The sequence below is a fragment of the Vombatus ursinus genome, unplaced genomic scaffold (assembly GCF_900497805.2).
Source record: "Vombatus ursinus unplaced genomic scaffold, bare-nosed wombat genome assembly UNPS02010461.1, whole genome shotgun sequence".
NCBI classification, from domain to species: domain Eukaryota; kingdom Metazoa; phylum Chordata; class Mammalia; order Diprotodontia; family Vombatidae; genus Vombatus; species Vombatus ursinus.
Genome location: NW_020950239.1, coordinates 11719307 through 11746374, shown reverse-complemented (window position 1 = coordinate 11746374; position 27068 = coordinate 11719307). Strand labels below are relative to the sequence as shown.

The 27068-nt window shown below is 40.5% G+C and overlaps 1 protein-coding gene across 1 annotated transcript in view; it reads right to left on the bottom strand.

Moving 5' to 3' along the window:
- Positions 1 to 27068, bottom strand: part of FRAS1 (Fraser extracellular matrix complex subunit 1) — a 475354-nt gene that overhangs the window by 286828 nt on the left and 161458 nt on the right. Inside the window, exons 9-14 of the mRNA XM_027854503.1 lie at positions 24800 to 24901; positions 24309 to 24500; positions 18257 to 18346; positions 14619 to 14766; positions 12853 to 12996; positions 8047 to 8181 (exon numbers count right to left, since the gene is read on the bottom strand). Coding sequence (XP_027710304.1) covers positions 8047 to 8181; positions 12853 to 12996; positions 14619 to 14766; positions 18257 to 18346; positions 24309 to 24500; positions 24800 to 24901 — 811 coding nt within the window. The remainder of the gene's footprint in view (positions 1 to 8046; positions 8182 to 12852; positions 12997 to 14618; positions 14767 to 18256; positions 18347 to 24308; positions 24501 to 24799; positions 24902 to 27068) is intronic.

Below are 27068 nucleotides of genomic sequence, written 5' to 3'. Positions count from 1 at the left end.
TACTTGACATTTATTTTAAATCAGAGATTTAGTGATACAGATACAAAGTATAAAAAAACTTTTTTCCCCTCATGTCAGTTAAGGGCACCCACTAAGAAAGGTATTTTTTAAAGATGGCCTCCATTTGACTTCAACCTTTATCAATCTAGCAATCAGTCAATAAACATTTATTAAGCATCTACTATGTGCCAGTTACTATACTAGGGATACAATAAAAGGTATAAAATAATCCTTGTTCTCAATGAGCTCACATTCTAATGAGGGAGATATTACACAGACAAAATGAAATGGAGACGGTCTCAGAGGGAAGACATTAAGATTGAGGCCTGGGAAAGGCTAACTGTGGAGGGTGAGATTTTAGCTGAGATTTGAAGGAAGTTGGGAAAGCCGGGAGATGAAGATGAAGAGGGACAGTATCACGGGCATGGGGAACAAACAGCCAGTGAAATCACCCAGGAGATGGGGCATCTGGTGCAGGGCACAGCAAGAAAGCCAGAGTCACTGGATCACAAAATAGATGGGAGGGAAAGGAAAACGAAGACATAAGAAGACCAGAAAGGTAGGAGGGGGCCAGGTTATAAACCAAGTTACGAAGCCAAAAAGAGGGTTTTATATTTGATCTCAGGGATGGTAAGGAGCCACCGGTCTACACCGAATAGAAGGTAGGGCAGTGATATGATCAGACCTGTGTTTTAGGAAGATCATTCTGACAACTGAAGGAAGGATGTACCAAAGTGGGGAAACACTTGAGGCAAGAAGACCAACCAGTAGGTTATTAAAATACTCCAAGCATGGGACAGCTACATGGTGCAGTGGATAAAACACCAGCTCTGAAGTCAGGAGGACCCGAGTTCAAATGTGACCTTAGACACTTACTAGCTGTGTGACCCTGGGCAAGTCACCTAACCCCAATTGCCTCTAAAGAAAAACAGAAAACAAATACTCCAGGCATAAGGTCATAAGGACCTGCACCAGAGAGGTGGCAGTGACAGGGGAGAGAAGGGGACATATACAAGAGATATTGCAAAGGTCAAATTGACAAGCCTTCAGATCAGATTGTATGTCAGATGAGAAACATTGGAGGGACCAACGATGACACCTAGTTGGTGAGCCTGGGTGGTTGGGAGGATGATGGTGTAAACCTTCATTTGAACCTACTACGTGCCAAGCATTGTCTTGCATGCAAAGAATGAAACAATCACTATTCCCAAATGTTGACTTAATCAAGGTTTATCAATCAAGGTTTCCTAACCTTTTTTGGTTCATGGACAACACCTGTAAAATCTGGGGTCACCCTTCTCAGAAATGTTTTTAAACACGTAAAAACAAAATACATAGGACCGCAAAGAAAACCACTGAAATACAGTTATCAAAATATTATTATTTTTTAATTCACAGACCTCAGGTTAAGAACCCCAGCCCTAGATCTTTTCATGATCCAAAATTTGAGAGCCCGTAGCACGCATGAGCCAGAAACATTCATCGGACTGTTATGTTTTTGTAAAAGGAGGTGAAAGCCCTATCTAATGTCACAGAATCCAGGGCTCTTAGCCCAGCTTTCTTGCTAAATAAGCAAGGAACTATGGGCACAGCTCCCCCCTCTCTCGCTACAAAGTCCACTGTCTAGAGCAGGGCTGGGAACCTGCAGCCTTGAGACCACATGGGGCCTTCTGACTGAACAAGTTTGTTCTGTGAAATTTGGATTCAGTCAAAAGGCCGCACTTAAGGATCTAGAAAATTCCGTGCAAGCCACAAGTCCCCACCCCTGCTCTAGAGGATGAGGGAGGAGGGGAACACACAGATTCCTGGGTGGAAGAAGCCGTAACAGGATCATTTGGCAGGCAATCCCATTTCCTCTGGACAAAAAGAGAAATGTATGAATGCGAAAATATTTGTTTAGAAAACGTAATGGTTCACTCCCACATCCCTTCAATGGATCCCTCCACCAAAAAGCTACCAGCTACAAGGTATTCCTACTCTGAGCTCATCACAATTCAGTTCAAAAGCACAAATACGTGTTAAGGCTCTACTGTGAGTCAGTCCTGTGCCTTGAATTTCTTTCATTTCTCCTCACGGGCTGCAGAATGTGGCATAATCTCAACATCCTTTAATTTTCACTAAGGACAATAATATTAAAAAGACATGCTAATTAAACAAACAATAAAACAAATTATCTAAAGGCAGACAGGTGTGGAACCTTTGCCCCTTGGCACATGAGAATGGCTTCTTTTATCTCTCCTTGTGTGTATGCATACCTTCTCTCTTAGAAGGGACACTGTATGCCACAGAGCGCTGCCTTCTACTCCACAAAACTCAGTGCCCATGAACAGTAATTACATAAATGCTAGGAATCAGTGTCCTTGGCACTGTGTTCTGTTTTGATGGATCAATAAAGTGATAAATTATACTGAACATAAACAAATCAGCCAAGGGATTGTTTTTTAGGGGAGAAGGGTATGTCTGATTTCATCAATATGGATAACTCCAGATGCGAAATTCACTCCATCGACGCTAGAATAGCAACTCATCTACAACTTTTAGTCTCAGAGAGTTGTCCGGGGTGGTGGCAAGCCAAGTGACTTAGTCACACAATATGTGGAAGAGACAAAACATCACATGATCATAGATCTGCAGTTGGATGGAACCTGAGGCCTCTAGTCCACTCCCATCATTTCACAGATGAGGAAATAAGGAGGTAAAGAAGCGTGCTCAAGGTCGGACTAGTAGTAAGCATCAGAGGGGAGATTTGAACCCACAACCTCTGCCCCCAGTCAGTGAACTCTCTACTGTGCCATATTCCTAGGGCTTCCTGATGCCAAGGCTAGCCCTCTCTGCACCATACTATGCTGAGTTTCCACTCCTCCAAGAACACTGTTGTTTATCTTAATAAGATAGATTTCTTTTTTTTTTTTTAAGTTAAAATATACTGATAGAATCCCAATGTCTCATTATGAAAAATCACGAGGAATTTCAGGTCCTCAAACACTTTTCAGTTCAGCGTTTTCTAGCTAATAGGGGCAACCAGAACTGCCAAGTTTGAAAAAGGGGATAATCTATAAAAAAAATGATTATGGGTTGACTCCGAGTTTTTGAAGCTCTGTTTCTCTCCCCTCCTCATCTTATTTTAAACAGGAAAAAAATGCAGCCAAGCTGAACTAAAGCAAATTGGTTTAATTCCCTCAAGGAAACAAGTACAAAATTTCCCAGCAACTTTCTACTTCAGGCACGCACACGTGAGCTCTTGGATGGAATGCACAAGCAATTAACTACCTCTGTCTGGAACCGAACAAAACGCTAGTCTTACGAGAGCAGAACACCACCGGGCAAAAACCTGGGCATGGAGTAAAAGAACGTGGCAAAGCAAAAGGAACAAAAGAGAGAAGCAAGGTCTGGAAAAACTAATGACCCTTTGAAGGCAAAACTGCTCCCGGGGAGCTTGAAGGGTATCTATTTGAGGGGAAGAAAAGGGGCAATGAAGAACAACTTTTATCAAATAGGAAGGAATTCAGGCAGTTGACCAGAATTACCCAAACCTTAGACACTTGTCAAGAACAATACACGCGTCTACTCAACAGAAACAGGTCTTGACTCATTGTGCTGAGAATGTCTACAACAAATGTCATTCCAACAAAGGTTCCAAAACTAAATATCCAAGACAAAGTTACATCTTTCACATGTAATAATGGACTAGCATTTAACAGAATCCTGGATCCTCACATCTCACTAATATGAACACCACCATAACTGTCACTTGCCAACATCATTCCCAGAAAGCTATTACACATAACAGAAACATCTGTGGTTTCTGAAATTGCAAATATCTACTAAATGAACTCCAATGAAACACTAGGTCATTCTTTAACATAAGACTTTCATATAGTCAAAATGTTATTAGGTAAAATACTATTAAACAGGAAAAAAAAGTACTCTAAAAAAGAACCATTTAAGGAATTAAAAAATAATTGGCATAGAAGAGTGAATACAATTTTCTCTTTGGTGATTGCTACAATTCTATGAAAAGATTATTGCATATAGGTGATAAGGGTGGATTTTTTTCCAATGCATGTTTTGATTTTTCTTCATGTTTAAAAAAATAAAAATTATGAAAGAAAAAATATTATTAGGACTATAACATTCAGTAATGCCACTCTCTTTCCCCAAGCCATCCACAATATTCTCCCACTGTTCCCCCATGCCACTGGATTGAGAGAATGGCAAATATATTCAGTGTCTCATTCAACTACACACAACCCCCTCCCACAAAAAAAAAAATCTGTAGAAATCTCATAAAAAAGGGGATATGAAGAAGAAGAAAAAGCATTAGTTTGTGGAAAAAACCAGCAAGAAAAAATTATAACTAGGATTTGAGTCAAATTAGAGGTAAATTATTGGTTGTTGGTAGGAAGTGATCACTCCACTCAAGAATCTGTAACAGAGATGGAAGGGAAAGCCAGGCATAGTCTCATGTGCATGCTCCCTGGATTTAGGAAAAACAAATTTCAAAGGGTTCAGAGCAAAGTTAGCTACACTAAATACTTCAGGCAAAGTCAGCCCAGGAGGGATGAGAGGTACTCAAGAATAAAATTCTGAAGACACAAATGGAAATAATTCCAATATGGAAGAAAAAAATGGCTTTGTCTGAAGAGGCCTATGTGGATACACAGGGAACTCACTAACCAACCTAGATTTAAAAAAAGAAATGTACAGAAGATTCAAGCAAGGTCAGACAACAGAAGATGAATATAATAAAAATAGGAAAGAATGTAAAAGCTCACAATGAGATAAGGCTAGTAAGGGAAGGGAAGTGGTTTTTTGTTCTGTTTTGTTTTAGTTATTTGGGGAAAAAATGCTTCAAGTAGAGACAGGGCCTTTGCTTGGAGTGGATGGGATTATAATAACTTACAAAAGAGAGAAGCAGAGGCATTTGACTTTTATATTGTTTGTTTTCTCTGCCACAGAGAATGCTCTTTACACTGGAAAGGACAGAATCAAAATTATAAGAGTGAGGTGAAACCAAGGATAAAATTAAGGATGAACAACAGCCCCCAATTTACCCTGTCTGTAGCTTGTTTGTACATGTTGTTTCCCACAGACTGTGAGCTTCTTAAGAATAGGGACTGTCTATTCTTAGGGAGAAAATGGAAAGCCATAGAGTGGACAATAAAACATCCAGATGAGCCTGGAAAGCCAGGCTCAAAGAGTAGTTGCTAATGGTTCAATGTTAATTGGGCAGAAAGTCTCCTCTGGAGTACCCCTGGGATCTATATTCTAGGCTCTATGGTATTTAATATGTTAATCAAGACTTGGAGAAAGGCATAGACGGGAAAAGGATCATCAAATTTTCAAGTGACATACAGGTAAGAGGGATAGCTAACACTTGGGTCAATGCAGTCAAGATTCAGAAGGATCTTTTTTTTTTTTTAAATGAGGCAATCAGGGTTAAGTGACTTGCCCAAGGTCACACAGCTGGTATGCGTCAAGTGTTTGGTCTGAGGCCGAATTTGAACTCAGGTCCTCCTGACTTCAGGGCCGGCGCTCTATCCACTGCGCCACCTAGCTGCCCCTCAGAAGGATCTTAACAGGTGAGAGCAGATGTAGGCAAACAACGGCCCATGGGTCAAATCCAGCCCACCACCTATTTTTGTGCAGCCTGCAAGCTAAGAATGAGGTTTACATTTTATAAATGGAGTTTGTCAATCTCTGGGCTAGAGTACTAGACGAAATCTAAGAGATGAAATTCATTAGATGAATGCAAAGTCTTGTACCTTGGCACAAGGCATCAACTTCGTAAGAATAAATGGGAAAGCCACGCACAGATAGAAGCTGTTCTGAAAAAGATCTGGGCTTTTTAGCAGACTACCAGATCAATATAAGTCATCAGTATGGCGGCCAAAAAAAGTTAATATAATCTTGGATTGCATTAAGAGGGGCATAGTTACAGAAAATGGGAAGGAACTGTTGCTCTGGACTCTACCATCAGACCTCCGAAAGTACTGGATTTAGCATCAATGTTTGATAGCTTTAATAAGCTGGAGAATGTGCAGAGGAGGGCAACCAGTATGGCGAAGGGCCTTGAGTCTGTCACATAAAGAACCGTAGAAGGCCCTGGACATGATTACCCTAGAGAAGAGGAGATTCAGAAGTGTCAGGATGGTTGTTCAGTCACATCTGACCTTTCGTGACCCCATTTGGGGTTTTCTTGGCAAAGATAATGAAATGGTTTTGCCATTTCCTTCTCTAGCTAATTTTACAGATGAGGAAACTGAGGCAAACAGGGTGAAGTGACTTGCCTAAGGTCACATGGTTAGTAAGTATCTGAGGCCAGATCTGAACTCAGGAAGATGGGTCTTCCTGACTCCAGCCCCTCACTCCATCCACTCTACCACCTAGCTGCCTAGGGTCAGGCTACCCGTCTTCAAATATGTGAAGGGCTGTCACATGGACGAGGGAGTACCCTTGTTCTGTTAGGCTCCAGAGGATAAAATCAGAAACAAAGAAGCAAGGGAGACTGGCCAATGAAGAGGCCTCCAAGACTCGGCTAAAGTCCCACTTTCTGCAAGAAGACTTTCCCCGTCCTCCTTAATCTTACTGCCTTCCCTCTGAGACCACCCCCAATTTATCCTGTCCATATCTCATTTGTACATAGGGGTTCACATGTTGTCTCCCCCTTATTAGACTCTGAGCTTCTTAAGAGAAGGGACTGTTTATTTTTTATTTTTTGTCTTTCTTTTTTTTTCAGCCAAAAACCAGGTTTATCAAAGATCTGCCATATTAGCCAGACTCTTAAGGAATCTGAACATCTGTAAGCTATTGGCTAGATTGTAAAAATCTGAGCAGTGGTTAGATTATAAGAATCAGAGCCTTGTCTTTCTTTCTATCCCCAGTGTTTAACATAGTGACTGGCACATAGTAGGTGCTTTAAAAATGATAGTTGACTGACCCTTCCCAGCCCTTTCAAGCGTTCCCTGGCTTGATTCTCATACAATGGGTCAAGGCTACTGGAGCTGGTACTTATGATAAAGGCTGGTTGATATCTAAAGGCAATGAAGTGATCCAGGATGGAAGATCCCTACAGGCAGAAAACCTGGGTTTAAAAGATCTGATTCTGAGCCCCCGTTTCACCACATGCTATTTCTATAACCTTGGGCAAGTGGCTTAATGATGGAGATTTCAGTTTCCTCATCTGCAGGATGGAGATAATGCTCCTAGGATTTGAAGAAACTTAGAGATTAGCTAGTCAAACTCGCTCATTTGACAGAGAAGGAGAACGTGAGGCCTAGGAAATCTCATCAACCTGACAAATATGAACGGAGGCACCAATCCAAGCAAGAGGATCCAGCATCCTGGCATGCACAGAAAGGGCTCCATCCCGGCTCAGCGGGACCTGTCAGAGCTCGCTCAGCTGGCTTGGCTTGTCAGGAACCCAGTTTCCTGTCACAGCACAATATGGCATGAGGGACAGGGGCAGAGGAAAAAATACTCCCATGTGGACAACAGTCTGCAGAATACAAAGCACTTCCCTCACACACTGAGCTAAGGAAGAGACGTGTCATTTTGTGGGTGGTAAATATTAGTATTATTCTTTTAGTCTGCTCCCCTGGACTCTTCTTTTTAACTCCATATTTCTCGCTTTGCCATACATATTTTGGTAAAAATGATTTTTGCTCTCAATATTCTTTTGTTATTTAAACCCCATGTACTCACATTGCTCAAGAATGTAACTAACAACCAAATGACAGACGTGGACCACAAGTATGCTTAATTAAACAGCGTTCAAATGCCCTGAGGCATGTACAGAATGACCTACCCAAATACTACAGGCACATTTCATTGCATTAATACTCTTTAATCTATAAAACAATAAAAAAAATCCTACAGTGAACACACCTCTCCCCCCCAATGCTTGTGCTCTTCCACTTTCGGAATTCCATTTGTATCTTTTCTTATTAATCTCAAAAGAAACTAGGAGAAGGATCTGGCACAAGCCACATTAGCAGGACCAGTGTTTGCTACTGCATACAGACCTTCTTCCCAGCCAGTTCTTACCTAAACAGTAGTGATTATCCTGGTAGAATCCTTTCCCGCAGGCAGCCACACACTGTCTTTCTTTCACCAGCAGGGAGGGCTGGCAGGAGGAACATTCAAATCCATTGGTACACGTGGCACACCCCTGCTGGCATGCTGCTCAGCCCACATCAAGGAAAAAAGGAAAAAAACCACCCAATTAGCTCAAAGACCTCATCCCAATGACTAGCCGTGTATTCCCCAGGACCATGATTCACATCCCATCCCGACAACCACCAGGCCCTACCCAACATAGGTGCCATCTGCTCAGCCTTCATCTATATTCACTCCCACACCTTCTGTTCCACAATTGGTTCTTGCTCCAGAAACAGTAATAAATCAATAATATTATTGTAACTGAAAAGGAAATGCCAACTTACCACTTCATGGATCCACTCACTGTCTCTGTCACTACCTAGACCAAAACCTCCCTTACTGGTCACTGTTCCCTTATATGTGTCACATTCTCCTGTTAGAATGCAAGCGTCCTGAAAACAGGGCCTTCTTATTCCAGTCTGGGCCCAACTCACTGACTGTTAAATTTGTCCCAAATATAGATAGACAGATGAACAGATAGACAGACAGATACAAATGGTAGATAGGCAAACACACTAGATACATATATACATACATACATACATAGATCCCATAGAGAGATATATCGATGCATAGTGATAGATACATACATACATACATATATCCATAGACAGAATCATAGATTCATAAATAGATACATAGATGCACAGATAGGTAATGACAGACAGACAGAAAGATAGAAAGATAGATAGAAAGATAGATACATGAATACATAGAGGCAGAGATCCATAAATAGACACATAGATGCACAGACAGTAATAGATACATACATACAGATACATAGGTGCAGATACATACATACATACATAGATGTACAGATAGTGATATACATACATACATACATAGATGCATAGATCCACAAATAGATACATAAATACAACGATCCATAGATAGATACATAGATGCATAGATAGGTAGTGATAGATAGACAGACAGATAGACAGGTAGGTACATGCACACATAGATGCATAGATCCATAAACAGATACATAGATAGAGACAAAGATCCACAGACAGATACATAGATGCATACACAGATAGTAATAGATACATACATAAACAGATACATAGATGCACAGATAGGTAATGATAGATAGACACAGAGAGAGGTTAATTCAGTGGACTGGCCACCTACTTGCACGTCCTAGTCTGGACAATGGGCGATATTTACCCTTTTCTTTCTTCCTGCATGGCTTATTAGGTCTTTCTCTGTTGTAATCATAGAACACACTGAGAAAGTTACATAAGGCTCTGAGGCTCAACACAAACGGCAAAATGCCATCCACAAATGGGAGCAGCATTTGGAAGACCTCACTATCTACAGGGCTGAGCTCTGCAGGGGACTTACTCTGTAACCATCTCCCACAAACATCCATCTCCCTGTTTTATGCCTCATTTGATGTTAACAGTCAGAGGGTCATTAAACAAAGGTACTTCTGTGGTTGTATTTACAAAAGAACCTTGCTTGGCCTTAGCATACTCTGGAAGAACTCTTCATTAGAGAAGATAAGTTTCTATTTTGTTATGTCAAAATTAAGGAAAGAAGAGGCTTGGGATAATAAACAAACAATAAGCACAGTAAGATTCTGTATTCTCTACCCCTCTGTTCAGCGCTGTGACTGTAAAGATGTGGTCCACTGTAGAGAACTGTTTGGGAAAGCCTGCCCATTCCCTTCATCCAGATTCATCAAGAATACATGACAAGACTAATGGTTCTCATAAAGATTTTTATAAGAAAATGGATATATGATCTGGTAGTTTTTGAAGGCCTTTCAAATACCTTTTTGAAATGGGTATTAATATCGTTCGTGATTTTCTTTTTTTTCTCTTTCTAAAGCATCCTGTGAAATGATCTCTCAGTACCTCTGGTATGGATATTTTTGGTGGGCACTTGTTAGAGTCCACTGGCTCCTGCCAACTTTGTTCACTTGCCCGGATATGCTTAACCAACTTCATACATGTCCCATCTAGCACAGCTGACATCTGATTTCAGATCCTCTTACTCCAAATTCAGCAATCTTGCTACTTCATGATGCCATCAATCACCTCCCATTTGCTAAGATAGAGTCAGCTTCATTTGAGGGGATGATGTATAGTGTTCTCCAACGCTGATGTTTCTCTACTCTCTTCTTGGAAAAAAAAAATTCTAATATACAGACAGGAAGGTTCTGAGTAGTAGTCAAAGAGCTTCTTTTTACCTCTTAAACTTGACCTATATTTTCCAAAGGACTTTTCACCTCCTCTTACCTTGCTCTCACATTTGCAACAAATTTTCTCACCAAGTGGCATAGTACATGTTGACTTAGAGAATCTGGTCCAGCTCTTCAGAGATTTTCTCTACCTCTTCATCTTTCACTGGTACATAAGCTGCAATTATTTTTCCAGAGATCTTCTTGCTTTTGCTTCATTAACAATGCTTTACTGCACTGTTAGCACATCAAGACGAGATGACCATTTGTCACATGAATGATTTCTTAAAACGATTTCTTATTGCCTTTTGCACATGAAAAAGCCAATTCTGCTGTATTTTTTGTTATTTTGAAAATCTGTGAGCCATCATTCTATTTAGCTAAAATTCTTTTCGTGTTTTGTGTTTTTTTTTGTTCTGAAGAGGATGTCAATATTAATGTGGTCCACTTCTTCCAATAATACATTTTATTATATGTCTACAATTGGGTCAACTCCTACCAGGTGGGAGATATATATATATATATATATGTCAAGAAATCTGGCAAGCCCGACCTCCTTCTACTTACGAGCTGCGGGACATTTTGACAAGTTACTTAAAATCTCTCAGGTTCAATTTCATCAACTATAACTGGCCTAGAAAATTTCTAAAGGAGGGACTCTTCCAACTCTTAAAATTACACTGGAAAGCCTATATCTTAAAGTAATGGTTTAATGTATATGATCCAGTGCCCTGGAAGAGTTCATTTATCTGTTGTTTATTGCTGCTGTCATTCAGTCATTTTAGACCCACTTAACTCTTCTTAATCCCATTTGGGGTTTTCTTGTTAAAGATACAGGAGTAGTTTGCCATTGCTTTCTCCAGCTCATTTTACAGACGAGGAAACTGAGGCAAACAGGATCAAGTGACTTGCCCTGGGTCACATAGCTAGTAAGTACCTGAGGCCAGATTTGAATTCGGGAAGCTGAGTCCTGACTTCAGGCCCAGTCAGTGCTGTATCCACTGTGCCACCTAACTGCCAATACACAGTTGCAATCTTCCTACTGTCTAATAAGGATAGGGATTGGAACCCATGGTTTTACTGGTGCAAGAAAGTTCTAGATGAGCAAACTCACTCTACCAATGCAGGTGAGCACTTTTTCTGCATACTACACCCTTAGAAAGTGGCCTAGAGCACTGATATGTTAAGTGATTTGCTCGTGGTAACAAAGCAAGAATGTGGAGCTGGCACCTAGATCTTCCCAGCTCTCAGGCTGGCTCCATCTAGTAGGCCATGCTGCTTCTCATCATCAAAAGTGATAATCACTTAGATGGTATAGAAGGTCCCTCCTGACTCTAGTAGTCTTAGTCTTTGTCTAATTGTTAGAAGGAAAGGGATGATTAGGAGCAGAAGTGGTCAGTTCACTACTTTCTTATATCTACCAGGAGTAGTGACTGCTGGAGGAATTCAAGCTGTCATGTTCACCAGTCTCAATGGGTGAGCACATCTCATGGTCCGCTGCATCAAGGCAAACCCCAGCCAGGCTTCACTCGTCCCCTGGTCAGCTCACCATCTGCTCTGCCACTCTAGCTGGATCCTTCCTCCCCTGTCTCTAAACTATGGAACCACAATAAAATCAATTTGGCCACTGATCACTGGAAAGGTGCACCAATCTACTCATCACACCTGTGGCTGTGTGAAACAAAACACCCCTCCATTTGCCATCTTAGAGAAATTAATATTATACTATTTCATTAATAACTAATTATTCCTTGTGATCACCCTTTTTCCTTCTATTTTCTGCAAAGGCCCAGCTCCTGTTAAGGTCAGGCTTTTCAGGGCAGCCCTCAAGGCACATGCTCATTCATTCTGGGCAGGACCCCACCCAACTAGGAGACCTAATTTCTGTTTAGAGTATAAAGGGAAGGAACCCCTGTCCTTGATCTCCTCCACTAGGGTTAAGAGTGACCCAGTTTGTGAAGGAGAAAACCAGCCAGAGAGGTTCAGATGGAAATGGCTTCCCCTGCCCAGACTGCTGGAGGCTGCTAAGTCTCGTGATGAAGCCAAGTTCTCCGCAGAAGGAGTTGAGGACTTTTAGCCTGCCTTGTCATTAAATGTCCACCTATCAAGGTTGATTTTCACTTGTAAGGGGAGCCCCCTTTCAGAAGGGATTTAAGGTATTTCAGGGTCTCTCAGAGTCTTTGATTACCTAGAGAAACCACTGACCATCAATTTATTGATTACAGCTAACCTAATTAATAAATTGATTATTAATTACCCAGAAACTCTGTCTCTTGGGGTTTTCGGTCATCTCACACTCCACTACATGTGTGTTATTTCCCCTACATAAGCTCCTTGAAGGCAGGAACTTTTTTGCTCTTGTTTTTCCTATTCTTAGAGTAATCTTTTAATAAATGCTTATTCATACCTTCTTTTATCCATCCATTTACCCCTAATAACTTCCTAGGTGAGCTAATGCCCAGTTGTGAGAAGTACTAGCCACAGTGCCAGCAATTCAATTCTACCTAAACAAAGGCCACCACTCCGGTAGAATCCCGGGTCACAGCTGTGCACGCAGCGTCCACTCTGCAGGTGCTTCCTGGGATCTCGGCACAGGTCACAGTGCTCTGGAGACTGAGAACAAGCCAGGCAGTCTGGGTGACAAGGGACTGGAATCAAGGACAAAGAAAAAGGAAGCAGTAAGTAGGAGGCATTCAGCCCAGCTCTCCAGGCAGGAGACCATCAGGTACCTAGAATGGAAACATGAAGAAGAACAAAAAGGACAAAAATTCATTGCTATGGGAAAACTCCAAAGTGTTTTCACTTGTGTCTTATCCCCTAAAAGCCTCCAAGAGAATTAAGATCACCCAGAGAGACAAGACAATACGAAACACACATTGCTTTGTCTGACTGATATCATAGAGGACGAGGAATGACCAGCCTCCAAAGAGATAGGATTTTAAAGTCATTTAGAAAGTAATTTTTTTTTTATTTAAATGTTTTTAAGCTTTGAGCTTTAAGGTAATGCGTGTTTAACATCTAAACTCACTTTACACATTTTGCAATTCATTGATCTTTTATTACTGTCTACACAGGGGTTTTTTGGATTTGGAAACTAGCCAGTCAATATAGAGTGATGGTGATGGCAATGGTGACGATGATGGAGGAGGAGGACGATACTGGTAATGAACAGAATAAAGGAGGAGGATAATGAAGAAGAGGGGGAGAAAGAGAAGAATAGCTGGTACTGAATAGCAGTTTGGGGTTGACAAAGCATTTTGAGCATATTATATCTCATCTCCCTGTAAGCTGAATGCTTTAGGTATCATCATTCATTTTGAAAATGAAGAAATTAAGGCTTACGGATGTTAAATAACTTGCCCAGAGGCACACAGCTAGTAAATATCTCAGGCAGAATTAGAATCCAAACCTTCCAGACTCCAAACCCAGTGCTCTGGGCATCACTGTAAACTACCTCTCTAAAATAATTGTTTGTCAACACACAAGCGTGCGTTCTTATTGGCAAGCCCATTTGAGGCATTTTGGGGAAGGCAACCTAAGGAAACCATAAAATTACTTTCCCTTTTCCAAGCTGTATTAAGCGACACACTACAATTAGCCACAACAAAAACAGATGTCAATATAAAAAAAATCAGTACCTACAGATGAAAACTATTAACTGTGAAAGGCAAATTGAAAAGGCCACCTAGCCACACATGAGCATTAACGCTGTGCGGAGAAAGCTACTCTGAAGATTGCTAGCAATCATATGCAACATCATGGCAAATTATCCCGGCTAAAACATAAACAACCCTCCCAAAAGATTTGTTGGACTTTATTCTGTTTTGTTTGGTTGCACGGTGAGGTCTATACCTGTTATTTCAGTGGCATCAGAACCCCTAGTGTGCTAATTATCTTCAGCTAATTAACCGATTCAGTTCCTGGTGAACTGAAAGCAAAGGTGGAGAATAAATAGATGTGGTATTTGGGGAGAAATAAACCTTTATATTTTAAAAGACTAACTTATAAGCGTTCCCCAAATAAATTACTTAGTTTAACAGCTCACTTACATGCCTGCATCTACAAAAGAAAGAATAGCCCTTTGCTATGCCAGCTTAATTTAATTATACAAAAACTGTTTGCAATCCAAGAGAAAAAAAAAAATCAAGAGAAATAAATTGGTAGAACAAAGCGCTATGAAAACAAGGACAGGAAAACAGCCCAGAGGCCTCCCTTTGGATTTGTTAGCATGACCGTCACTCTCTAGAAACGCAATCCAAACTGTACCCACCTGACTTGCAAGTTGGGCAGCACTGGCCCAAGACTTCCACTGCCAAGGTACCCACCGGGCACGGGAGGCAGGAGGGTTGATAACAGGTTACTTGGGCACCTCGGCACTCACACACTTTGCACGGACCATCGTTCCACCTTTCTCCCTCCTACGTGAGAATAAAGGAATAGACAATGTTATCAGAAGGTTTTCAGTGCCTGCTTCATTTGCCCAGGAATTCAGGTACAGACTGAGAGGGCCTATGAGCATCCACAAATAGTATTCCCCTAGAGGTAGGGTTCTTAACCTGGGAAGTGTAAACTTGTGAGAGAAATAGACAGAGGGAAAGAAGGAAGGAAGGAAGGAAGGAAGGAAGGAAGGAAGGAAGGAAGGAAGGGAGGGAGGGAGGGAGGGAGGGAAGGAAGGAAGGAAGGAAGGAAGGACAAAGAGAAGAAGAGAGGGAGGGAAAGAAAAAGAGGAAGGTAGAAACAAAGAACACTGCATTTCAATATAATTAGTTTCCTTCTATGTATTTTATTTTATGCATTTAAAAAACATGATTCTAAGGAGTCCAGAGGTTTGGCCAGATTAACAACAAGGTCCATGGCACAAAAACAGATCCCTGGTCTAAAGCCATCATAGGTGTCTCTTCACAACAAGCAAAAAGCACTTGAATATGACTTTCAACCTGTCCAACTGGAGACACATTAAGCACACTCTCCAGTAATAACTGAGGGGAATTTCATGGGGGAATTTCCCTGGCTTTACTGGGACATTAAGCCTCTGTGTTCTCTGTGCAAATGCTTTTCTGGGCTTGGTTTGTAATATACAACACGTGCCATGTGCCAAAAGCTTTCCAACTCTGACAAATTCTGTGTGTCCAAAGAGATGATGGTAATGAAAGTGAGTGTTCTGCCCTAGGATCCAGAGTACTTTTCAAAGATGATTTCACTTATCCTCACAACACCCCTGTGAGAATGGGAGGGGCAAAGTTTATGAGTAGGATGCATGGGAGCAAAGAGAAAGGAAGAAGTGGGAAGAGATGAGGAAATGTTTTTAAATTAAGTGACTTCAAATTCTCTACTGAACCAACCAATCTGACATACCATAGTTAGATGACACTATTTTGGTCTGCTAGATGAAAAATAAAAACTGCCCTTCAAAGAGAAACTTTTTTAAAAATCAATTTGCAGGTGAAATCGAAGGATATATCAACAGTCTCCTAGCCTCCTTCATGCTTTCACTTCCCAACTATTCCACGGGCACATACTCAAGTGAGCTCAGCCTTTACACACACACACATACACATACACACACGCACACGCACACTACACACACACAGCAGACACACACACATACCCTCTTGCATCTCTTCAGGCAAGCTAGAACTTGCCAAGATAAGAAAAAGATGCAAATCTCTACCACATAGAAAGGAAGAAATAAGGAGTTTCCGTTTCAACAGCATGAGGGAGTTTGCTGTGAATAAAATAAGACATCAACACATTGAACAAAGAGAAGAGACAATGTCTAATGGATCCAATCCAAATTATTCTGTTTCTCCCTCATCCCCTCCCATACTTTCAGCAAAACTGATATTTGGTTGTCCTACGACGTCCTATGCTATTAAATAAAATTGCACAAATTTCTATGTATATGTTGAAATATAAATTGTTCTGAAATCTGTTTAGTCTCACTCAAATTTGAGAAAGATATCAACATAATGAGAAGAAAACAGAGCATCACTAAAAAGTTCACCAGTCAAATTTTACAGGTAATAAACCAAAGACAGGAATTTAAGTCATTTTTACTCAAATAAAATAAGATTGCTTATGAAAAACATATAAACCAAGAAAAGCATATCAGATTTCAAGGAAAATCTTGGTAGGAGATATCTGAATTGTAATTCCTGCTGGGAAATCTATTTTTTCTTTCGATGAAGTCAAGGCAAGGTCATAGAGTCTAAAATCACATGAGAAAAATGGGCTGCTAGGGAATAGCAGAATTCATGTTTCTTTGCAATGTTGCTACAGACAATCTTAGTATTCTTACCTCACTAAAGTGAGCACTTGAAGGTTCTATGGATATTCCAAAATTTAGCATTTAGAGAATTATGGATCTCCAAAACTTCATTAGAAAAACAATAGCTAGAATGGCAGGGAGACAGATAAGATCATCCTCAGAAAGGAATTAGGGGATCTACCCCAAATCTGAAAGTACAGTTGTTTAAAATAAAAGTTGGTCTAGAAATCAGATGCTCTCATCCTAACTTTCATGTCAACAAGGGCAACACCCTGTCAGCCATGGGGCAATAGAGAGTAGGCTACAGTCCAAATCAGAACATGTTTCAGACTCAATTTTGCCACGTGTTAGCTACATGATGGGGGGGGCTATTCTTAGCCCCACTGCGGTATAGACCATCAGTTCCCAAAGTGGGTGATACTGCCCCCTGGGGTGCTGCAACAATCCAGGGGGGTGGTAGCAGCCTCAGGTGCAATTGGGGGGCAATGAATAAAAATAAGTGGGCAGTGGAAGCATAAGGAAGGAAGAAAAGAGAATTTTGAAAAACATTTCATACATTTTTCATCTGTTGTATAACAGAGTTGAAGTTGTAGTGATTACATTATTTTCCAAATAAACACACAAAATGCACATTATAACCAATCAGTGGTCAAGTCCGCCAACAGGCCTTAACAAGCAAGTGCTGGCAGGCGACTGCGTGGCGCATTGTCAGGAAGTCCAGCATGCACTGGCAGGAATATGTGTGTGTAATGACTTGTTGACAATACAATACTATACAGTTACATGATGCAATATTGTATCATCAAAATTTCAATGCAGGAAAAAAACCACAAATTTACAATAAATTATTAAATTCAAGATGCATCATTTTTTAAAAGAAATTTTATATTTTCTGAAATGATGCAAATTTCAAAAAAAAAAAAACAACAACAACAACAACAACAAAACAGTTAAAGGATTAAAGAAAATAGATTCCCAGGAGGGAGAACTAAGTAAATTTTTTTGAAAAGAGAGTGGCAGACCAAATAAGTCTGGGAACATCTGGTATAGACAAAAGAGCAGTGGATTAGGAGAGGACCTAAATTCAAATCCAAGTTTGACTCTTATGGATTCTCAATTTCTCTGGGCCTCAATTTCCCAATCTGTAAAATGGGGGTGCTGAATTAAATGATTTTCATGGTCCCTTCCAGCTATAAAACTATGATTCCAAGAATAATGTTTTATGATTGTACTTTATAAGGTGGTGAAGAAAGAGCTTCATAAACAGTGGAATGCTATAAAAATGTACTCTACCATTACTATTTTTTATTATTACTCATGATCGGTCAGCAAAGTATTTTTTTCATGCTTGCTAAGTCTTAACTAATAGATCTCATTTAATTTATCAAACGTGCCATGAAAACCCACCTTGCTAGGAGAAAGGTGATATAATGGAATCAATAAATATTTGGAGAGGCTAAAATATCTTTTCATTTTTTTCTCTTTGTTATAAAATAAAACATGGTAAATAAATGTGGAAAAATCAAATTTAAGTGGAGTTTTTTCCACTGTTATATAATGATCACTGTCATCTTTTAAATTAAATTATTTCAGTAAATTTTGGGAATAAAATCAGTTCTCAGTTTTGTTCTCACACTCACATCTTTTATCTGTTCTTCATGAAGACAGTGTTGACGTCTCATAACACATTCAGGACAGCATTTTCCATCCAAGTGAATTAATTCTTCATCCTACAGAGAGGGAGGATGAGGTATTCATCTAATTAACAGCTCAGCGGCAAAAAGAGAAGCAAAATGGTTACATGATTGGGACAAATTACTCAATATTTGAATTTTTCCCATGATCCATTTCACTGGATTCTGGCTACCCTTCCTATTTAAAAGTGGTTCCATTGGCATACTATGTCCATGGTTTACACCGTGAGGTGCTACTGGTACTAAGAATGAGATTCATGCTTATAAATTCATATCCTTCTTCCGTCTCCATTATGAGATAAAACTCCATTCATTCATTCATTCATTTGAAAAGCTTTTATTAAGTGTCTACGATGGACAAGACATGGTGTTAGGTTCTGCACATACAGAGACAAAAACAAAATGGCCCCTCCCCTCAATGACTTTACGTGAAGTACAAGGATAATTAAATACAAAGGCTATTCAAAGTAATTTCCACAGGTATGTGAAAGCACTAATAACTGTGGGGATCAAGAAAGGTGTCTTGTAGAAGGTAGCAACAGAGACTTGATGGGAATCTAGGGATGCAGGAGAAAAAGCATTCCAAACATGGATGACAGTCTGTACAGAGAGACAGGTGGGCAATGGAATGCTGTATCCTGGGAAGAGGTCAACAGTTTAGCAGGAAATGAGAGTATGTGATTTTATCTTCCAAATACACTTGAGAATCTTCCTCTGGACCAATCCCAGATGATGAAATGGCTCTTCTCCTCACCAACATTAAAGCCCTTTACATGACTCCATAATACCACCCACTCCCCATGTTTTCAGGCAGCATGTCCTTTCAATGGCCCATGACACCCTAATTTTGAATCAGACCTTATCTGCTGGCTTGCTCCCCGCTGCCTGCAAACAATCTCTCAGATCTCCACAATGCCTAAAAATAACCCTTCACCTAACCCAAAGATCCCCATACCATATCCCTCCTCCTTTTCACACAGTGAAGCTCCTACAAAAAGCTGTCTCCTCCCCTTACCTATACTGTCCCTCCCTCCTATGCAGGCCCCCCCCACCTCTATCTATCTTCCTTTTTGAGGTTCATGCTATCAAAATGTATCATTGAATTCAGGTCCCAATAGCCATTATCAACCAAACCCCCACACATTCTCCTCTTTTCCTCAATGAGTTCTATGCCTGACTCATGGTCTTTCTCTCTACCGCAACTCCTACCCACAAACTAGGAGTCTTCAATATCCATACTGCTATTGGGTTGAGCAATTAGGAGATCATAGGTCACTTTGGAGAAAGTGGTTTCAGCTAAGTGATGAGGTTGGAGGCCAGATTGCCAAGGGTTTAGAAGTGAGTGAGAGGTCAGAAAGTAGACGTACCTGGCATAGATGGCATTTTAAAGGAGTGGAAAAAAAGAGTCTTCTGTCTCAGCTCCTTCCCCACTCCAATCCATCTTCTATTCAGCTGCCAAAGTGACCTTTCTCAAGCTCACATCTCACCATATCACCCTCAACCAACTCAACTCAATAGACCCCAATGGCTCCCTATTTTCCCAGATGATTTTCATCATCCGGCATCATTTGGCATTTTAAGTCCTCCCCAACCTAAACCAGACGTGGAGAACCTGTGGCCTCAAGGCTATATGTGGCCTCAAGGCTGCAGGTTCCCCACCCTTAACCTAAACCTTCCTACTTGTCCAGTTTCCTTCACAAACCCTCGGTCTAGTTACAACAGCTTAAATGCTGGGTTTTTTTTTTTTACACACTGCTCCAATCTCCCAATTCCAAGCATTTTCACTGGCTGCCCCCATATGTGAAATTGCCTCCTTCCTCACCTCTGACTTTTAACTCCCCCGGTCTCCTTAAGACTCAGATCAAATCCCATCTTCTCCAGAAGTTTTTTTGCCGCTAGTTCATTATCTCTAAAGTTACCTTCCACATACAAGGTATATATCTGGTATGTAGTTATTTACATGCTGTCTCTCCCACTAGAATATGAGCACTTTGAAGGTGGGGATCATGTTTTTGCCTTTCTTTACCTCTCCAATGCATAGCACAAGGTAAGCATGTAATAAATGCTCTTTAGCGACTTCTCAAGCCTTTGCAATCTGCCTTCCATCCCTACCATTTCATAGAAATTGTTCTTTACTGTAAATGCCATTTGCCTTTTCTGAGTCCTCATCCTTCTGAAGGTGGCCATCACCACTCATCTTGATCTATGTCTTGCCACTGCACTCTGATAACTCTGGAGAAGACAGTGAGGTTGATGACTGTGTATTCTGCCTCACTTAAACCCAATTTACGTGCAAATCAAGACATCCCAAGTGATGTCATTGGTCCTTTTTGAAAATGAAGGAAAAACAAGTGAGCTAAAGGAAAAGGACCAGGGATAACAGTAAGGTCACAAATTTAGAAGACTGAAAGTGTGGGGCATTCAACAGAAATGGGGAAATGAGAGAGAAAGATACTGAGTTTCTCTTTGGGAGATATCAAGTCTGACAAGCCAATGGGACATCGAGATGGAAAGGTTTGACAAGCAGGTGGTGATGGGTAATTAGATTTCAAGACAGAAATGGGGGTAGACATGTAGATCTTAGAGTCTTTTGACTACAGATGATCATTAAACACATGGTAGCTGATGAGTTCACCGAGAAAATTTAGAAAAAGAAGAGAGGGACCAGGATAGACCTCTGGGGTATATCCACACATTAGGAGTGGGACAGGGAAAAGGACATGGAGAAGGAATAGGGAGACATGTAGAAAGCAGTGTCTGGAACACCAGGAGACAGAATAACCAGAAGGAATGGATGGCCATGAATGACAAAAACCTCATAAACTCCTTAAGAGACAGACATGTTTTTATCTTCATCTAGGAAACAAATTAAACAAATGACCAGAATTTCTACTCCAGCCTGCAGCCTTGGAATAGAGCTAAAATCATGGGATCATGTAGGAATCAAATTCATGACCTTATTCCCATTACCAAAGGGCTCTGGCTACGCTGAGTTAACTACCACAATTTTCCCTGAGTATTTCACACATCCATGCATTTGAGATGATAATTTGGATCTATTATTTAATTAGGTAGTACTGTTTGTATCTTTAAATACACAATTTGATCCTAAGAAACGCTAAGAAAGACCAACAGATTCCTATTCGTTCTAGAAAAATCAGCCACAGCTCTGATTCTAGTTATCCGGCCACTTCAAGCCACTGCAAAGGGCAGCAGGGGTCTATCTCCAGTCATCCTATCTGTATCTTGCCACTGGACCCTGATGGCTCTGGAGGAGAAAGTGAGGCTGGTGACTTTGCACAGCCTTTCCTCACTTAAATCCAATTCACCTGCTAGTCGTGGCATCACCTCCCTGACGTCACGGTCCTCTTCTAGAACGAAGAACAAAACAGCAACAACAAGGAGAACAGAAGCAGAGAGGGATCCAGAAAGGCATTCATCTATCTTTCAGTCTACAATCAATTTAATTTACTAGTGCTGCTATCCATCTACATGAATCTGAGGATTCGTCTAAGTCAAAATACATGTATTTTGTAAACAAAGACCTTAATTTTGTATCTCTGTGATGCTGGCACTGTACTCATTTCAGAGGGCATGAGTAAAACACCTATGTTTCTTTAGTGTCTTGAAAAACAATTGTAGGGGAGAAAAGAAAGTATTTTCCTTACTGCCCATGACAATTAACATTGACCAGAAGTGATTAGAGGGCCTTTTGCAATGGGTGATGTGCACAGGAGAGACATTTATATAGAAAGTATCTTACAGAAAATGTGTGCACCAGACATGTTTGCAACAGAGCGTTGACAAGGACCAAGAGGCATGCGACCAAAATCTCTTTTTAAAAAGGAGATTTGTAAGTCAACCGGGCCTCAGTAACAAGAAGCAATATGGCTCTTTTCATAAGTCCCTCAAAAAGCTACTCCAGACACGACAGACTTCACTCCTAGAGAACACCGCCAACTCAGACCTGGTGAGAGAGGGAGCCTGAAATAGGAAGGCTATTTATAGTCAAAGGGCCTGAATGCCCCAGACCACTGCATCAGTACCCTGCTAGAGGGAGAGCGTGGCTCTAATTACAAGAAGCCTCTTACGAGAACTTGCTCTGTAAAACAAAATTAAATCTCTCTGCTCTAGGAGGATATCTGCAGAAGAGCCCAGAATGGTCCCCCTCACCCTTCGCCACCATCTTCCACTCCTTACTCCACTTCATGCAAAGACTTCTCTCCTTCAGAAACTCCCACACGGAAATCAAGGGCACTTCTCTGAGGGAAATTCCCTCTCTCAACTCATGCCCTTCCTCCCCATCAATCCAATTTGGTTTTGATACATGCGTCACTCAAAGTCTCTCTGAAAGGGTATAATCAATTCAATAACTCATTCCATGAGCTTTTATTTAGCACATATTAAGGATCAGGTTCTGTTCTAAACACTACGAATACAAAGAGATCTTGCAATTAAATATATACGAACATTATACTTATTTTTTATTTTATTATTGCTTATTCTATTCATTTTACCATAAGGACAGCTAGCACTCATATAGCATTTAAAGGTTTACAAAGCATTTTACAAATATTATCTCCTTTTGTCCTTCACAACAACCCTGAGAGGTACGTATTATTATTACTTCAATTTTACAGATGAGGAAATTGAGGCAGGTAGTGGTGAAGTGATTTGTCTAGGATCACACAAGTAGTAAGTATCAGAGTCTGGATCTGAATTCAGGACTTTCTGATCCCAGGGTTTAGTGCTCTTACCCACTATAATACCTAGCTGCCTCACCTGAGGTAATAGAAATATATTAAATATAATAAAATATATGAAAACACTACCTCAAGTGAAGCTATATTGGTAAAATGCTTTATAACCTTAAAGCACTATATAAATGCTAGCTGTATTATGAAATATATACAAAAATATAAGATAATATCGAGAGGGAGGCTCATATATCAACTGGAAGGAATCACTCAATAGAGGAGATAGCACTAAGCTGAGCTCTGAATAATACGCTATTCGATAATACAAGCATGAATACTAGTCTTTTTTTTTTTAAAGTTAACGTGGTTTTCTCCTCTCCCTTAGAATTTATTTTAAAAGTCAATTTTAAGAACAAAAAAAACTATCAAGCTATGATATGAATATAGGTTAGTTTTGTTTACATGATTAAGGATGATGAGGCATGTTGTGGGTTGGGTAAGTACCCAAGAGCTTTGCTTTTAAAAAAAAAAAAAAAAAAAGCCAGTGGAGAGAAAAAATGCTGTTACTTCTGACATTCCAGGACACAGATACCTTATTGTTGGGGGTCTTATCATAGTACTTCCCATCGTGATATGAAACATGTTGGCCTGCTGGGACCTGCTGGGGTCTGCCTTGCCACCAGGAAGAACATAGTTCTCTTACGGTCTTTCCCCTTCTCTCATCTAGTGGTCTGTCTACCTAAATCCTGACTGGATAAAATGCAATGGGGAACACAAGGGAGGTAGAAGTCCCACTGTGTTCTGGCCTTTTTTATCTAATTTACTTTGTCAGAAGCTTCTGGAGACGGCAAACAGCAGAAGTCAATGTAATTAATTATTTATGAGGTTTTTCTTTCTCTGTCGCCATATTGCTAGGGCTCCTTTCTATTGGTGCTGCTAGTAAGATACTGACAGGAACCGACCCTGGCATACTAATGTATCTGGACAAGCCACCCAGCGATGACATCTGGCTGCTTTGCCTGACTGGTCACCATTCAGAATCACCCCACTCTGTCTTATATTTTGTCCAGGTTTCTCATCTGACAAGATTCTCCATGAGCTCATCCCAATCCTGCGCCTACTTCAGCCTGCTCTGAATGTCAGTGATTGACTCCTTGGACTAGACAGGACCTTAAAGGTTCAACAAGTCCATCCCCCTGCCTGCGAATGAACCAAACTCAATCCATCCCAGATAAATTATCTACCTTTACTATTTGTAAAAGTCACTTACATTCCTAAGGGAAAAGACCTTAATTTCTCACCTGGGTACACTTCACGCTGGCACATTCTCCAACATGGCAAGTTACCTGACCTTGATCACATGTGCAAAATTCACAAGTCGAGCCCTTCCACATTTCATCATGATACCTAAGAATCCCATTATATAAGCAGTTTCCTGTAGATGCCACGCATTTATCACAGCACTCCCTGGGATGGTGGACTTTGTTCTGACCCTAGAGTAAAAGAAAGGGAACACAGCTGAGAATCACTAGTCAAGAAATGGGGGGTGAGCGAAAAGTCAAAATCATCAACACTGTCAAAACGTTGTAAGGTACCACAATTGTAAGCTACTCATTTCACGTTTCCAGGTCAACTGACTCAAGCAACCTTCTCTTCATCTCTGGGTAAACACTTCTGCATCAAGATGATGAGAAAGGATATTCTTGATGCCTTTGTAGACTATATCGGCTCTGTACTAGCATCCTTTAAATTAATAACATTAATCAGGGTAAAACTGTACTCCCCCAAATACCTTTTCACAGGTGAGTGGAGGACACACTTGTTTGTGGCATCTGGGCTCTCCTCTGTCACATACACATGTAGTACAAGCATTTTCAGTCCACTGCTCACCATGCTGTGTGAAAGAAGCAAAAAGAAAATCATTGGCTAAACATCAAAACGAGGGGAGGGGAACCCAAGAGGACAGTGGGCTGGCTGGCAGAGAGGAAGGCAGACTCCTGAGGAGCAATAGGGCAAAATGTCCTTTACCTAAATATACATTGATACTGAGAGACCCAGGAAGGACAAAAAGTGAGAAAATGCACCTCTCTCTCCCTTCTTGGCCAAAGTGGGGACCTATGGGTACAGAACCTTGCATATTTCATTGGACTCAGCTGATATGCTAGCTAGTTTTGCAAAACTGGTGTTTTTTCTCCTCTTTGATTAATATTCTTTGTTATAAGGAATGTCTCACAGTACAAGGGAGAAATTAAGGTGATGGAAAAATCAATTAAAATTCATGTGCATACACACATGTGTCTATATGTATATCTATGTGTTGATAAACTGATAAACATAGAGATGGATACATAGATGATAAGATACGTAGACATATACATGGATGGACGGATAGATATATATGACAGATAAATAGAAAGACATAGATAACTACACAGATACAGACAGATGATAAGAAGAGAGAGGGATGATAAAGAGAGAGAAACATACAGATAATAGATATCCATACATACATACAGAGATATAGGTGACAGATGATAGAGATACATATAGATCATAAAGATACATAGATATAGGTGATAGATATAGATGTATACATATTATTTACATAGATATAGACAGACAGATAGATGGAGAGACAGTTAAATGATGCAGATTCTCAAGAAAATGTCACTGTGTCTATTTTCTTCTCAGATCCCTGAAGCTACAAAAATCCCTTCCAAATATCCAAGGCATTTATAAGGTGACACAGAAGGGTTGTACCTGCAGCTCATCTCTCCAGGTGACTGACCACATTTTGATTGGAGAAAGGCGACTATAAAATAAGCTGTTTGGGTGAGAACAGGCTGTCCTACGTGGAAGAATTACGGGAATGAAGCTCGTCATGAATGCAGAAGAAAATCGCACTCAAAATTCCTCCACAAAGCCACACAGGACTTGCTGGAAATGTTAAACAGCACAGAGAAACACTGGAGGTATGACATCCCAAAATGATAAAATAGTGTCTCGGGGCAGGAATTTTACTCTCTTTAGTTCATATGCGAATAAAACGAGAGGGAGATGTGACTGCATTGGAATAGGGAACTCCCTCTACCAATGGAAATCAGCCACTTCTCTGAAACTTAAAGTCTTAGGGAGCCAATGGGCAATGACAGGTTAAGTGACTGTCCCAGGGTCACACAGTCAGGATGTGCAAGAGGTCTTCCCAGCTCCAAGGCCAGCTCATTACACCACGGTTGCTTTAAATATATTTGCTTAATAAAATTTTAATGAACCCACTCCTGGACACTGATTAGTCCAGGTAACATTGGCTGCCAGAATGACAGTAAACAAATGTTCAAAGGAAACTTTAAAGGAATGAAGACATCATCCTAGCAGCCATTCTCAAAACACTTTACCTCCATCCAAAGCAAAGGCACTTCTGAAAGTGTCTCTCTTTAAAAAGCAATTCCCAATGCAGCCAAAAGAAAACTACTGGTTTGTTAATTTATTTAAATAAATTTGTCAACTCCCAGTCAGCTAAACACTCAAGGGCAAGAACATGCCTTCATTAACTCAATTCATTCAATCAAAATTTTATGAAAGCCTACTGCATACAAGGTACTGGGATAGGAAGAAGAAATACACCCCCTACTTCTCCACACATTCCACTGCTGGCGCAATACGACCTTTAGGTACTGTTGATGCATATATAGAAAGATATGTGTCTATACGTACATATTTATCTTCATATTTTGTTGTTCAGTAGTTTTTCGTTATGTTTGACTCTTTGTGATTCCATTTGGGGTTTTCTTAGCAAAGAAAGTGGAGTGGTTTGCCATTTTCTTCTCTAGTTCATTTCACAGATGAGGAAACTGAGGCAAACAGAGTTAAGTGATGTGCCCAGAGTCACACAGCTAGGAAGTGTCTGAGGCCAGATTTGAACTCAAGAAAATGAGTCTTCCTGACTCCAAGCCCAACACTCTATCCACTGTGCCATCCAGCTGCCCCCTTACCTATACACACACACACACACACACACACACACATATACACACATATATATACATATATATGTATAGCTA